We start from the raw sequence: 15,895 nt of genomic DNA on the forward strand, positions 1-15,895 counted from the left end.
TAACCGAAAACTATGAAACTTCCCAAGATACAACACAATTTAGCGAACATTTAAATGATAACAAATGATTTGCCGCAGCCGTCGCTAACTCACATTGTAGCTATGTGTCAACGGGCACCGGCTCGCGCACTCGCTCCACGAAGCACTCGAACGCAGCCGACTGTGTATGGCACCGGACTAGTTGTATGAGTAACCACACACTAGACAAGTATAGCCCACCTTGCGGCTGGGTGACGGCGGGCACCGGGTCCCGCACGCGCTCCACGAAGTGCTCGAAGGTGGCGGGCTGCGTGTGGTGCTGCACGAGCTGCTGCAGGCTGCGCGCGCGCTCGGAGTAGGCGTGCTGGTAGAGCGGCATGGTGGCCCGCACGGCGCGCCCGCCCGCCGCTGCCGCGCCGCGCACCAGCGCCGCGCCGCACTCCACGCTCACCAGGCCCTCCTCCCACAGCGGCCCGAACACCGCCACCTGCCACCACATATACAAGGTGCCCGTGAGCATTGCGAGACATTTTAAACGGTGCATTCCTGATGGCAACGGAAGCAAAAAATGTTATATGACTTTTTGTGAAATTCGACAAAAAAAATATTTTTTTTTGTTTTTTTTTTCCCCTTATTTGAACACTCTTGTACATAAAACGTAATTGTTATTGATAAACACATACCCTAAAATTTACTAAAAAGATTTCTTTTATTTGGGGGTAGCCTCTAGAATACATTTTTTTAATTTTTCGATGTTAATCAATAGGTATGTCCAGACTAGACCTCAAAGTGACAATACCGCAGTCAAAAATGTGTTTTGTACCGACTTATGGCGAAATACTGATTTCGAAAAACATTTAATTATCTCTGATACTAGGCCTAATCCAGAAAATTTTATATGACATTTTAGTTTCTAAATATTACCAGGAATGCACCGTTAAAATCTCTCGCAATGCTCACGGGCACCTTGTATATATATTTTCAACTTTCATTTCATTGTAAATACACATTTAAATCGATATACCGAGTATATTTATCAGTATGTTGTAAGTATAGTTGTTAACATAAATTATACTTTATTTCGACGTGAACCGGCCGACCGTGGTTAGTGCAGCGCGAAAGCTAACTCACAGCTCAATTTTAACTGCAAACGATACTGAATTTAACTTTCGGGCAAAATAATGGTCGCATACTGTGCGGTTCAAGAGGAATTTCCTCCCGCGGACGCTCCGGCTGTGGAATGAGCTCCCTTCCGAGGTTTTCTCAAAGGTTTACAGTATAGGGTTCTTCAAAAAAGTTTTTAAAGGGTCGGCAACGCGCATGTAACACCTCTGGAGTTGCAGGCGTCCATAGGCTGCGGTGACTGCTTACCATCAGGCGGGCCGTATGCTTGTTTGCAACCGTCGTGGTATTAAAAAAAAAACTAAATGATGCATATCAGTCACCTTAACTATTTATCGTCTTCAATCACCCGCTTCACCTACATTTTTTCCTTATACTTGTATTTTTCACAAGCTTCCGACAAAGGCTTTTCTAGCTTTTTCACAACTTTACTAAACTTCAAAATAGTAACCGTTTACGCTGTTAACTGATTCGTGAACCTTATTATAAAGACATGAAGTTCACCAACAGCAAGTGTTACTGTTAAAACTTACTGAAGGCTTCCTCGAGACGGTGACCCGCAGCGACAGCGGGTACAGCACGATCAGCACGTCGCAGAACTGAGTGGGCAGCGTGTTTCTCTTGCCAGCTCGCCACTAAACTGAACCTTATTGTAACGACATAAGATCCACCGACGGTAAGGTTGCCAGTACTTACTGAAGGCTTCCTCGAGACGGTGACCCGCAGCAAGCCGGCCGACAGCGGGTACAGCACGATCAACACGTCGCAGAACTGAGTGGGCAGCGTGTCTCTCTTGTAAGCTCGCCAATGCTCGCTCCACACTACGTGGACCTCGTCGTTGCCGAGATGCCGTGTCTAAAATAAAAACAAAACATTAAATTCTTATGTAATCAATCATAAATGATCATTACAACTGTATGTATTCGTGTTCAATCCAGTGTGAATAAGGAGGTAAAACTTTCAGCCTCAATTAGAGAGAGGTGCACATATTCGAACTTTAATTGCTGATCCACTTAGGCTAATTTACTTGTTTAATACACAATGTAAATTAATCCCAAATAGATCAACAGTAACCCGAGGGCCGGCAGCGGGCATGCGCGTGGCGACGTGGAAGAGCGCCTCGAGCGTGAGCGTGGCCACGTAGGGCGCCGTGTCTCCTCCCTGTACCTGTACTACACCTCACCTTGTTGAGTATAGCGTCGGGCGTGTCGGCGGGCATGCGCGTGGCGACGTGGAAGAGCGCCTCGAGCGTGAGCGTGGCCACGTAGGGCGCCGTGTCTCCTCCCTGTACCTGTACTACACCTCACCTTGTTGAGTATAGCGTCGGGCGTGTCGGCGGGCATGCGCGTGGCGACGTGGAAGAGCGCCTTGAGCGTGAGCGTGGCCACGTAGGGCGCCGTGTCTCCCCCTGTACCTGTACTACACCTCACCTTGTTGAGTATAGCGTCGGGCGTGTCGGCGGGCATGCGCGTGGCGACGTGGAAGAGCGCCTCGAGCGTGAGCGTGGCCACGTAGGGCGCCGTGTCTCCTCCCTGTACCTGTACTACACCTCACCTTGTTGAGTATAGCGTCGGGCGTGTCGGCGGGCATGCGCGTGGCGACGTGGAAGAGCGCCTCGAGCGTGAGCGTGGCCACGTAGGGCGCCGTGTCTCCTCCCTGTACCTGTACTACACCTCACCTTGTTGAGTATAGCGTCGGGCGTGTCGGCGGGCATGCGCGTGGCGACGTGGAAGAGCGCCTTGAGCGTGAGCGTGGCCACGTAGGGCGCCGTGTCTCCCCCTGTACCTGTACTACACCTCACCTTGTTGAGTATAGCGTCGGGCGTGTCGGCGGGCATGCGCGTGGCGACGTGGAAGAGCGCCTCGAGCGTGAGCGTGGCCACGTAGGGCGCCGTGTCTCCTCCCTGTACCTGTACTACACCTCACCTTGTTGAGTATAGCGTCGGGCGTGTCGGCGGGCATGCGCGTGGCGACGTGGAAGAGCGCCTCGAGCGTGAGCGTGGCCACGTAGGGCGCCGTGTCTCCTCCCTGTACCTGTACTACACCTCACCTTGTTGAGTATAGCGTCGGGCGTGTCGGCGGGCATGCGCGTGGCGACGTGGAAGAGCGCCTCGAGCGTGAGCGTGGCCACGTAGGGCGCCGTGTCTCCTCCCTGTACCTGTACTACACCTCACCTTGTTGAGTATAGCGTCGGGCGTGTCGGCGGGCATGCGCGTGGCGACGTGGAAGAGCGCCTCGAGCGTGAGCGTGGCCACGTAGGGCGCCGTGTCTCCTCCCTGTACCTGTACTACACCTCACCTTGTTGAGTATAGCGTCGGGCGTGTCGGCGGGCATGCGCGTGGCGACGTGGAAGAGCGCCTTGAGCGTGAGCGTGGCCACGTAGGGCGCCGTGTCTCCCCCTGTACCTGTACTACACCTCACCTTGTTGAGTATAGCGTCGGGCGTGTCGGCGGGCATGCGCGTGGCGACGTGGAAGAGCGCCTCGAGCGTGAGCGTGGCCACGTAGGGCGCCGTGTCTCCTCCCTGTACCTGTACTACACCTCACCTTGTTGAGTATAGCGTCGGGCGTGTCGGCGGGCATGCGCGTGGCGACGTGGAAGAGCGCCTCGAGCGTGAGCGTGGCCACGTAGGGCGCCGTGTCTCCTCCCTGTACCTGTACTACACCTCACCTTGTTGAGTATAGCGTCGGGCGTGTCGGCGGGCATGCGCGTGGCGACGTGGAAGAGCGCCTTGAGCGTGAGCGTGGCCACGTAGGGCGCCGTGTCTCCCCCTGTACCTGTACTACACCTCACCTTGTTGAGTATAGCGTCGGGCGTGTCGGCGGGCATGCGCGTGGCGACGTGGAAGAGCGCCTCGAGCGTGAGCGTGGCCACGTAGGGCGCCGTGTCTCCTCCCTGTACCTGTACTACACCTCACCTTGTTGAGTATAGCGTCGGGCGTGTCGGCGGGCATGCGCGTGGCGACGTGGAAGAGCGCCTCGAGCGTGAGCGTGGCCACGTAGGGCGCCGTGGCGCCACCGCCGCCGCGCAGCCCGCCCGTGAAGCCCACGTGGCTCTCCAGCTCCACCTGCACAGACACGACACCGGTTTAGTGCCCCGTGTGTCCAGCACATAGACGACAATCGTACATTGATAAAAATAAAAATGTATCGGGAAGATAGATGGAACGAACAGTGAAGTGATATTTCTATGCGTTATTTAAATCTCGTTTGACGTCTTCTATAAACGATCGTCATTTGTGAACTTACTCTACGTGCTTGCTTGGACCGTCTAATTCATCATACGTATAATAAATATTATAAAATGTATAACGTCCTAAGGCTAAATTTCACTGGCAATTTTTTTGCTGGGATGCAACAACAAAAAAATTGCCAGTGAAATTTAAACCCACGATGTAAGATATAAAGTTGATTCAGTTTTGTCCGAAAATTTAAGGAAACAAAACAAATGAAACTCTATTCCAATTAATAATAATATAAATTTCAGCGAATATAATATTATAGAAGTCACGTGGATAAACTCTGTGCTAGATTAAGTGGTGCCGTTTTTGCACTGCGCTTTTGCACTTATATCTCGGGACAATAATATGGGGAAACTGAACAGATGCAAAACTATGTATTCTGGCCGGAGTGAAAGACACTCGTGTGGGATCTGTTTGTAGAACATCTCATAATATATTTTTGAAATAATTTTGTTCGTTAGAAACAATGCATCAGACTTCAAATGCGTTCATGTTGAGGGTATAAATGTCCATTCAACGGGACGACAGAGAACTCTTCCCCGCCGTATGGCCTTACTCAAAAAAACGCTCGTGTGCTAGGACTTACTTATTATGATCGTTGTATTCTGTTAGTGAATTTATGAACAATGATTTTGAGGATCCTCTACAGGAGATACTATCTTGACATTATTCTGAAATCGTTGTATCCTGTAATTATTCAATTTTTGAATTGATATTTAATTTATTATGTTTTTGTATATCTATTTTGACGATCATGATATGAATTCTTGTAGATTGACTTGCCAGCAATTTATAATGTAATCTATAACATGAAATAAATAAATCTAAATCTAATTATCAAACTTATAGTAGGTAGGACCTAATGCGCCTTAGGAGGATAGACTACATCAATAACTCAAGAATTCGTGCTCACCACAAAAATATAAGTAGTTACTGGGATTTAAACCCGAGTCTACAAGCTTCGTAGACACATAACCCTCATTTTATTTCTCACAGTTCCAAGTCAAGAAAACATACCTCCCACGCTAAGGCAGCCAGGAAGGCCTCGTAGGCGGGGCTGCCGCAGCGGTTCGATAAAATTTCGTTGCGAGTCTCCTGCCCTTTTCCCACGTAAATCACCGCTACCTTGTGAGTCTCTCGACACCTGTATGAATATTTTACATTTGAGTACATAAGGTAATTTGGTTGAGAATGGTACAGAAAGTAAATTTAGAACATTTTTCATGTTCCTAGCTTACTTCCTCTACTTTTCTTTCTCCCCCTCTAACAAGCCCATATGAAACAAGAAAAACAATTCTTCGCATTGGTACGCGTGCGCATTGCTTACTTCTGGGAGGGAATGCGCCGCTTGCATAACACCATCCTCACGTTGGTGTACAGCATCTTTACTTGTAATATGTTAGGCACTGGCTTTCCGTGCATCAAAACAGGAACAATAAATAGTAATTTATCTACTTTAATTGTTTTACTTTTATGCACTTCTATTAATAGTTTGATATAGGTGTACAACTGTACGTGTTGCCTGAAAATAAAACTTTATTTATTTTAAGCCTTTATAGTATATTTCCCACATGATTTTGAACTTTGTTTCAAAGTGATAGAGTTCAGTTTTCGTATAATTTCTGACACCCTTATGCTTTAGGGTTAAGAGATCAAGTAGTACTTAGTACCTAGTTAAGAAATTGAACTGCAATTTATAATGCTGCAAATAAAGAGCTGACAGCAGCCATTTAACATATTTAAACTTGACAAAAATATTTCTTCGAACTTATTTACGTAGTCGGGTCGAAATTCTTCTTCTTTTTCTCGCTCTGTTGTTTGGACCACTCCGCTTATTTTTCTGTATTTTATCAAAGGAATAATAAAGGTCGAGTGCTATTGCATCTCTTTTTAACTCTTAGATTACATTTCCCGTGAGAAAAATTATAAACTTAATTTTATCTCATACAAAAAGCTACACTCCGAAACATTTTTTGGGGAGAAAATACGAGACAACGAAAATATCAATTATTTTCCCAGTAACTTCGTACCTCTGCGCGTCCAAATTCCGCAGTTCTCGCAGCAGGCGCTCAGAGCGGCGAAGCAGCTGAGCGTGCGCGCGCCTCGACGGCGCCAGCGTGCCCAACTGCGCCAGTAGCAGCCGGCATTGCGAGAACGGGCCCGCCGATCCGCTGTCGGTTCTCTCCGGTATTTCTAGCTCCTCGTCACTGGAAAAAACATTCGAATTAAAACCAAAATTCTGTATTCTTCAACTCTAACTGTATAAGATTAAAAGACGCTTATAGAATGCTGGGTATTAGTAACCTCCTATTGTTTTGTTTTAGTCGGGTTTGAGTCTCTCCCAGATAGTAGCTCTCTTAAGTTCTGACGCTAGAAAAACGCGGTAACACCTTCTGCACCGACTCACGACAGTAATAGTAAAAGAAGCTCGACATGTCGTTGCAATCAGAAGGAAGGAACAGCTCAGTCCAGTCTACGTAATATCGAAGTCAACTATCCTGGTCACGGCACCAATTGTAATAAACCTGTCACTAGTGGAGTAGTAGTGCCGTTCGGCGTTCTGGCAGGCGACCACCAGTTCGTCTTCGGCTCCTGGAGATAGCTGTGAAGGGGCAGCTCTGTCCAGTCTATGTAATATCAAAGTCAACTATCCTGGTCACGAAATCAAATAGTAACAAACCTGTCTCTAGAGGCGAGGTAGTGACGCTCGGCGTTCCGGTGCGCGACCAGCGCGGCCACCAGTTCGTCTTCGGCTCCCGGAGGCAGCGGAGACGGCCCCGCCTCGTCCAGCCTTCGACCGTCTACTACTTCTGGTGATGTGTGACCGATATACGCCAACACCTGTTGTAAAAATTACAAATTATTGCCGCAATATACATGTTTGCTTGGTAAAAATTCAAAAGTTTAGACCATTGGGACCATCGTCACCTGACGCGCGTGGCTACAGCTACATAAAACGTGATTCATGATTACGCGGGTATACGATAGGCGTTGCATTCGAAGGGTTCGAATCTTACGTTTAAACTGAAAAATTGGTTTTTACCGTAACTGATTCGCTTATAAAATAAAATTAACACAAAACAGTGCAAATAAAACCATTTTACATACATGATCCAACTGGTGTTTATCTGGCGGACAGTTCTGGTAGTCTGGCAGTAGATCCGGCGGTAACGGCGGCGGCAATGATGACAACGTGTTATCCCGCGGACTCTCCACGCTGTGAAAGGACACATTACTTTATGACTCCACTAAACATATTTTATTTTCGTTCAATGACTGAATAAGACAAGGGGGCTTAAGAAAAAAATAAGTGTGGCAGGAGAAAGAAATAATCATTCATTTAACTGTTTATGCAAAATAATAAGAGTCTATGTTTAGTTTTAACTCGTTTCTGTGACACGCTTTAGGTAGTTTTACAGTAGGATCAAGTTACCTCTCAGGTAAAGGCAACGGTTCGGGTTCTTGTTCCGCGCTGTAGGTAGGATCGTAGTACAATGCTGAGGCGTCCCAGCACGCCTTTCCCGCGATGTCGCGGAGTAGAACGCGCACCTGACGATCTGATGTCGCTAGACCTGAATAAGGAAAAAATCAATTAAAAAAATAAGTCGGTTCTGAATTTATATTCCGTATAATAAAATGACATTTGGTTTGAATAACTTTTTTTTAATACCACGTCGGTGGCAAACAAGTATATGACCCGTTTAATGGTAGGCGTCCACCGTTGCCTATGGAGGCCTGCAATTCCAGGAGTGAAAAATGCGCGTTGCCGACCCTTTAAAAGGTTTCCTTTTTGAAGAAAACCTCAGCATCGGGGCTCATGAATGTGGGATTCATGAGCCCCGATGCTGAGCCGCAGCGTCCGCGGGAGAAAATTCCTAAGCCGCGCGGCACAATTTGCTCAATCCAACTATCATTTTATCATCTGGCATATAAAAACACAGTTTATTAGAGGTAATTCTTCATACCGCTCTTGAAAATTACTCAATCTCTCCGAAAGTCTCACAACATTTCTGTACGGTCCGTACAAGGATTAACATTTCGCTCATCAGCACTTTCCGTCAGTCAGCATTTATTTTACCTATATGAGACAGTACATGCCCGACCGCCGCGGAGTGTATTCAATAATTGTATCATTTTTATCATATTATCAATAAATCGTTATATCGGTGGAAACTGCAGTGTTATCAATTATCATTATCAACTATATCATCTTAAGTCTGTGCGGGAAGCATCCCGTACATCTTTATGGTCCTTCGAACCGGATTTGAATCAGTGCACAAGTTAACCCTGGATCGCGCCACGTGTCGCCGCAACGTGACCAGGAGCTGTGACACCATAGCCGTGTGAATATCAAACCTAATCGTGTCAGTATCAAAGTTAAATATCAGGATCAATCAATACACCAAGATTATCAAGATCAAGTTTTTAGCAAGTTTGTGTTGTAGATCCTCACCACTTAGATGCAGATGTGCGTTCCTCCAGAAACTTCCTGCTTCGCACGGCTAAACTGTGGAATGAACTGTCGCCTGCGGTATTTACGGACCGATACGACCTTCAAACCTTCAAGAAAAGAGCGTACTCCCATCTTAAAGGCCGGCAATGCACTTACAACCCCTCTGGTGTAGTAGTTGTTCATGGGCGGCGGTAATCATCAGGTGATTCGTCTGCTCGTTTGCCTCCTGTATCGTAAAAAAATACTTCTAGGTATGGTTTAACCTAACCAAACTTACATAGTGTCTTGTAGTAACACGGCTTTTTGGAAAATATTACACTACTTGCTATTGCCTGGACTTTCTTGCTAGCAACAAGCCACTGTATATTTCAAACCTTAATTACCGTGTTTTGACGGTGCTGTTGTTTTTAACTGCACGCTGTAATATCCCTTTCCTGAAAATTAGCTGTAGGGCCTCCTGTAATCTAAGGATGTCATACTGACCGGGCGCGGGCGGAGGCGGCGGCAGCGCCGGCAGCTCGACCAGCGAGGCGAGCGTGGCGTCGCTGAGCCGCAGCAGCTGGATGTGCGGCGCGGACAGCACGGCGGCGCCCAGCTCGGGCCCGAGCGGCGGCGAGCTGTCGTGCTGCTCGCCCACGCCGCACGAGAGCTGGCAGCTGCTCCACAGAGGCCAGTGGCCGAGGAACAGCACTAGTTGCGTGCAGATCTGTGGGAAAAAACCGCTTAGGTTTACAGTTTTTCTTTGGAAGAGGTGTCTAAAGAAACCTTAACCCCTCATCTGCCAAAAGTAAATAGTTGATATCAAAATATCACCTTTATCCTTGTATTGCTGTAGTTTCAAAAAGGGGCCTTTCCACAGCTAACGTCGAGTTATTAAGTATATATAGTTGACGAAATATAATTTGCACCGATTTCTCCAACGACATGTATATCGGTACAAATTATATTTTGCCATCTATAGAATTACATGCCATTGTTACCTATTTTTCGAAGTTTAGAAGGCAACTGTAAAAATAAATCCACTATGTATGAGTTTCTTAACACCTATAAAATATCAAAAAAATAACAAATGTTGTGAATAGCCCGTTTCTATCGTATTTTCACGGAAGCGTCCGAACTTTTTTTACTATGTCAGCCAGTCTCAGTGCAAAAGTACTGAGGCTGCCTGAAGTAGCATGACAGATACGAACGTTTCTATGAAAATACGGTGGGTAAGGATTATTTCCAGTATTTCCACGTATGAAAAACATATGATACGAGAATGAATGCTTACCGTCTGCGCCCACAGCTTCACATCTATGGTGGAAGCAGGAGCCGTTTTCTGGCCTAGATTGTCTTGTCCAGGTTGGATGTTGGGGTCAAAGTCCTCGTCCACAGGTAATGACAGACCTTCTATATCGGTGTTGGCTCCTCTCATCACTGCGTATAGCACCTGAGAACAATATAAATTGCTTCCCAATAGATAGATATACAACTATAAACCTTGACATATATGGTATAAACATATTCGAAGCTTAACTTAATATTAAGGTTGGTTTACGACGAACTATAATATGTATATTGTAAAAACATATCCAGAACTATTCACACAGTTAAAGAGTGTATGTAGTTTTAATACTGGTACCCTACCAAACTTGTGCTGCCTAAAGTAAAATCTAAATTATGCAGCAGGAATTGTTACTGCATGGCATTAAAAGTGTATAACAACATTCCGATAGAAATAAGAGAATGTCCACAACCACTCTTCCTTAGAAAATTACATGAATGGCTTATGAACAAGCAATTTTACTCCCTGCAAGAATATTTGTCGTATAAAGGTTTGTAGTAGCATGTTTTTAATAATTTCATGACTAGATATAGCTAAATTAATTTAGTTCGTAGTCTTCGATATAGGTACTAGTACAATAAGATATATATTGCGTGCTGGATCTCGGCAGATTGTGAGGAACTTTTGTAAATACTAACACCTTTTGTACTCACTTTCATGCAATACAAAATTATGAATTATATAATAACCTTAAGGACTACACTAGATACAAATTATTAACATTCTAAAACATGAGAGTTATACTTAGTCACCCGTAATTTCTACCTATATACTTTTTTGTGTCAAAAATTATACTTCTAACCAAAATTTTACTTTAAACGGCTTGTCGTAATACACGATTCAATTCAATAATAATTATGTCAAAAATTCCTTATCTTACTATTGTAACGGTATAGATATTGGTACTAAAATACAACTTACGGCCGTAGTTTATGTAATACACAGTATGATTTGTTTGTGCAAACAAACCTTGCGATGAAGAACATAACCGTGCATTACATCATGTCAAACAATACATTGGATGGTATCAAAAATGCATTAACTACACATTTAGATAAAACTTTTTAAATAGAGGTAAAACAAATAAGTTAATAAACTTTCCAACTAAGTCTCATTGGAAGAATATCACAACATAATTGCGAAAAGCTGCACCTAGCTAGCGAGCATCCGCTAAACAATGGCTGAAGGATGTGTAGATCGTGTCATTCACGAAGATGCCTGCCTTGACTCGTATTGTAACGTTATTAAAGGTTAGATTTGACAAACCTGCGCGTCATCGTGGATGACACGAACTATACAATCGTTATGTAAGAAAGTTTTAGCACCAACTTTGTGGGCCATTCGTCTTCATTCATTAGCACCATACACAGATCACTTGCATACATACTAGACGGCGTAGACAAGACGATTCGTGGTCAGATTGAGCTGATTTAGTATGAGATCGCGCACGTTTATTATATTTGCGTCCATGTTTACGAATGTTACTAACGAAAATTGCAAATAACAATACAAACAGAGTGATATGGATGACGATGGGTAACTGTAGTATAAAATGGTGTCGGACGTAACTAAGTAGTTCGGCTCGTGGTCAAGTATTTCAAAGTAATAAAAAATGAAATAAATGAAATTCATTTATTTCGGACAATAAGGAATCCATATCCATATATCCGTTATACACAGTGTTTTTTTATTTCCGTTAATTTCGAGGGTGCATTCCTGAGCTTAAATTAAGTAACTTTCTCAAAGACACCGGTATTCTAATTAACCCCATTTCGGAGATAATCAATCATTCATTTTTATCTTATAAGGCCCTTACGAGCATGTACACTTGCCTTAGGGCCTGTTTACATATTGATTAGTGTTTAGTGCGAGTTCATACATTTGCTACTAAACGTAAGTACTATCTCGGACGATCGATGTTCGAAATGACATTGATATGTCACAGTTTTCAATTGTTTGGTTGAGTTAAACGTAATGCCCGTGTTACAACAACGCTATATGCAACATTTAGTTACTTTTTATAAAAATAAAAATAGTTAAAAGAATAACAATATATTTTTTTTAAATTAACTATGCCATTTAGTTTCCTTAAACTTACCGATACCCCGAAGTTAACGGAATTCAATAAAAACACGGTGTATATGTATATAACGTAAAGGTCTGATTTCATGTTCTTGCACACATCAGTCTTATTCTGTCAATAAGACTGGACCAGGCTAGATCCACCTGGAAATAGTAAAAGAGCCCTTATGGCAGTCTACGTATCTAAATTGTTTTATGACAGAGTCTGTGTGTGGTAGTCTGTGGCACCACAATACGCGCGGTTTTGACATCAATCTTATTGCATTTATAAACGGGGAATCGGTAGAAATATGCACAGTTTGCAAACAGCTCCAGCAGCAATAGTTTACTTTTTAGTAAAACAAGCTTTTAAATTTAAAATGCATAAATACGTAAGTTACGTCAAATTTGTTTGCATTGTTAGGCTAATGTTGAATAACACGAAGTTCCTTTGTACTATCTCTATCTCTAATCAAAATATTTGTGATTGCATTGTTTTGCTGTTGGGACTCTTAAAACAGTTAATTTAGTAATTACTCCTACGGTCACGTCTGAAAATATCGATACAAAAAGAAGTGCCAAAAATATGTATACACGACTTTATTGCCCATATATTAAGGTAGTGTATACATATCTTTGGCACATTTTTCGTACCGATATTTTCAGACGTGACTGTACTTACCAAACGGTTGTCTGCCGTTACTATATCTACATTGTAATTGTTTTAATATTGGGTATAAATGCAGCCACATACTTTTTGACGTTTAATAACTGGAATGTGTGCCCAATAATTTCTTAGGGGCTTTCTTCAGGTGTCTCATTCACGTTTACTGACGGTTCCGCGTAATCGGTCGTAGTCGTTGAATACACAGGGAGGTAGATTGAAGATCCCAATCATTCTATAAGACCATAGAGGTTTTTTCCCAACACTATATACTGTACATTAGTAGACCTAATTTTATTAAAGATCAGTTAACCGTGTCATCGATGCGTTTTCAGGCAATCGTCGCCCTCGCCCTGTTCGCTGTGGCTCTCGCAGCGCCGCAACACCAAGACCAACAGCCTCCTGTGGAGATCCTCAGGCAGGACGCCATCGTAGGTCCCGAAGGGTACCACTTCGAGTAAGTTTCGACATATATTTACTTGTAACTGTTTAGTCCTAGCCTCTGTCCGCGACAACGGCCGTGTAAATTAAATTACCATGCCCTTTATCTCTTTTAGTTATTTTATTTAATCGTATGGCATACATATCGTAAAAATAGAGACAATATAATTAATTAAATGTCTACACACTTCATGGCTTCGTCGCTCAGGGTGATCAGGTCTTCGGGAGGACCGGCGACATAACGCGTTACAGGGCAGTCTTGAATTATGTGCTGGATGGTTTGGGCTTCCGCACCGCAGCTGCAGGCCGGAGAATCCACCGACCACAGCGGTGTTCCCTTTTAGTACTTCCATGCAATCTCTTTTAGTACTTCCATGCAAATTTTAAACCCTATTCCACATCTAAGGGGATGAATTCATGGATAAAATGAAAATGTCCTCGGTTTGATCATAGGTTTGGATGAAATTTGACACAAAACATTTAAGCAGTTTTTAGTATAAAGGGGACAACCTTTGGATCAAACTTTCACAATCATAATATTCGGTGTTAGATAATTAAGGAATTCTTAGAACAAAATTGGCTCTTTAACTTGTATACATTAGGTTTTTAAAAAGCAATCACTAGTGATTCTTGTAGTCAATACAATAATCGCACGAATGCTAGTACCTAAATATTTCTAAAGAAAATTCAAAATCGATGAAAAACACTATTCAGCTTGCATGCATCATTTTGAGTTGTTGGAATTTTAACTTTCTAATTTCAATTTCGCTGTCACACAAAGAATAGTTAGTTGTTTTACAAGGGGGCAAAGTTGTTGTTTAACCGCTCGTGCTAAAATTGATACCCGAGCAAGCGAAAGATTCCAAAATTAAACCAAGCATACCGAGTGGTTCGAGAAGTGGAATGTTGAGCGTTGCGAGGGTTTCAAGGCACGAGTGTTAAACAAATGTTGCCTCCGAGTGAAACACAACATTTTTCACCACACCAACGCGAAGGAAATACTAACTATGAAATACCAAAAAAATCAACCCAATCTAATCTAAATGAACGTTATAAAAATATTATCATTCAAAATAATCATTTAAAGGTCAATTCTACCATGTTGGCACATAAGGAAATATCTCAAAATTTGCATCGGATAACTTTTTCTCACATGTGGCTAAAATGCAACTTTCTCATTCGTTTATGAACAGTCAAGAGGGCCTTTGTGGTGTGGTGAAATGATATTGATACTTCGGTTTCAGGTCCCCTTCCAATTGAGGGGTGATTTAAACCTTCTCGGGTCAGAGGTGTAGGGTTAGAGCCGGTGTAGCTTTATTTGACGTTCATAAGCGCATTGTAATATGCTTACTTTATTATCATCTTTATCTTATCTATACAGGTTCGAGACAAGTGACGGCACCTCCCGCCAAGAGCAAGGCCAGCTGAAGCAGATCAGCGAAGACCACAAGGCCATCGAGGTGCAGGGCAGCTACAAGTACACTGCGCCCGACGGCGTGGTGTACACCGTCACTTACACCGCCGATGAGAACGGCTTCCAGCCGCAGGAGCACGTCGACCAGGGGCAGGGGCAGCAGGGGCAACAGTACCCGCAGTACCAGCAATAAATACTAACATACTAAATTAACCATTGGTAGAGCTTAACTCGTTGCATTAAGGGTCACAAATGGTCAGTCTACTCGACTCTACAAGAACATTGCCGTGGAATACTGTAGCCACAAAATTGATACCTGAAATAGGGTATAATTTTATTTTTATACGGTACGCTTTGTGGTAAATACATAGTCAAATATTTACCTTGGCATACTTGTTGCCATCTACAAAAGGTATTATGTTTGCAACTACAATTATTTAAGATTACATTTATTTTTGCGGCCTGTTACTCCTATAGCTATCATACGATACATACATTTAACAAAAAGGGATCGTTTTTCTGGATTCATAAGAATCAAAGGCCATTTTTCTATCCCAAAGGATTGTTTGATATGAATGCTTAACGTCTTTCGAAAATTAGGATTTATGTGTAGGTTTTACTACACGTTCAGATTGTTATTTCTTGCTTTGTTGTTAATTTTCTTCTGAATTTACTAACTATTCATGTTTTTTATAAGCTTTTGTAATTATTTTTGTACAGGTTTTTAAATATATTTGTTATTATTTTACACTCCTGTTTTATTGACCATAACTTTTTAAAATTTAAGATATTTTCACATTACACAAGACGTCTTGATGGGAGATAGTTCTAACTTACTAATTTCATTTTCTACCTTATCCTTATGATCATAAAGCCGACATTACAAGAATTATTCTATTGGACGACGTCTTTATAATATATATATACACCGTGTTTTTTTTGATTTGCGTTAATTTCGAGGGTGCATTCCTGAGCTTAAATTAAGTAACTTTCTCAAAGACACCGATATTCTAATTAACTCCATTTCGGAGATAATCAATCATTAATTTTTATCTTATAAGGCCCTTACGAGCGTGTACACTTGCCTTAGGGCCTGTTTACTTATTGATTAGTGTTTAGCGCGAGTTCATACATTTGCTACTAAACGTAAGTACTATCTCGGACGATCGACGTTCGAAATGACATTGATATGTCA

The 15,895-nt window shown here is 43.1% G+C and overlaps 2 protein-coding genes across 2 annotated transcripts in view; one reads left to right on the forward strand and one right to left on the reverse strand.

Moving 5' to 3' along the window:
• LOC133528573 (probable Rho GTPase-activating protein CG5521) overlaps positions 1-15,895 on the reverse strand; it is a 49,292-nt gene that overhangs the window by 5,796 nt on the left and 27,601 nt on the right. Inside the window, exons 24-33 of the mRNA XM_061866006.1 lie at positions 10,067-10,225; positions 9,277-9,499; positions 7,774-7,912; positions 7,449-7,557; positions 7,021-7,181; positions 6,371-6,547; positions 5,358-5,484; positions 4,017-4,166; positions 1,798-1,956; positions 220-466 (exon numbers count right to left, since the gene is read on the reverse strand). Coding sequence (XP_061721990.1) covers positions 220-466; positions 1,798-1,956; positions 4,017-4,166; positions 5,358-5,484; positions 6,371-6,547; positions 7,021-7,181; positions 7,449-7,557; positions 7,774-7,912; positions 9,277-9,499; positions 10,067-10,225 — 1,651 coding nt within the window. The remainder of the gene's footprint in view (positions 1-219; positions 467-1,797; positions 1,957-4,016; positions 4,167-5,357; positions 5,485-6,370; positions 6,548-7,020; positions 7,182-7,448; positions 7,558-7,773; positions 7,913-9,276; positions 9,500-10,066; positions 10,226-15,895) is intronic.
• On the forward strand, positions 11,598-15,448 carry LOC133528572 (larval cuticle protein 65Ag1-like). Its single transcript, XM_061866005.1, has 3 exons — positions 11,598-12,573; positions 13,181-13,302; positions 14,668-15,448. Exons 1-3 carry the CDS (start codon positions 12,493-12,495, stop codon positions 14,891-14,893), a joined length of 429 nt encoding a protein of 142 aa, XP_061721989.1. The 5' UTR covers positions 11,598-12,492; the 3' UTR covers positions 14,894-15,448.

This window comes from Cydia pomonella, chromosome 19 (assembly GCF_033807575.1).
Source record: "Cydia pomonella isolate Wapato2018A chromosome 19, ilCydPomo1, whole genome shotgun sequence".
Taxonomy (NCBI): domain Eukaryota; kingdom Metazoa; phylum Arthropoda; class Insecta; order Lepidoptera; family Tortricidae; genus Cydia; species Cydia pomonella.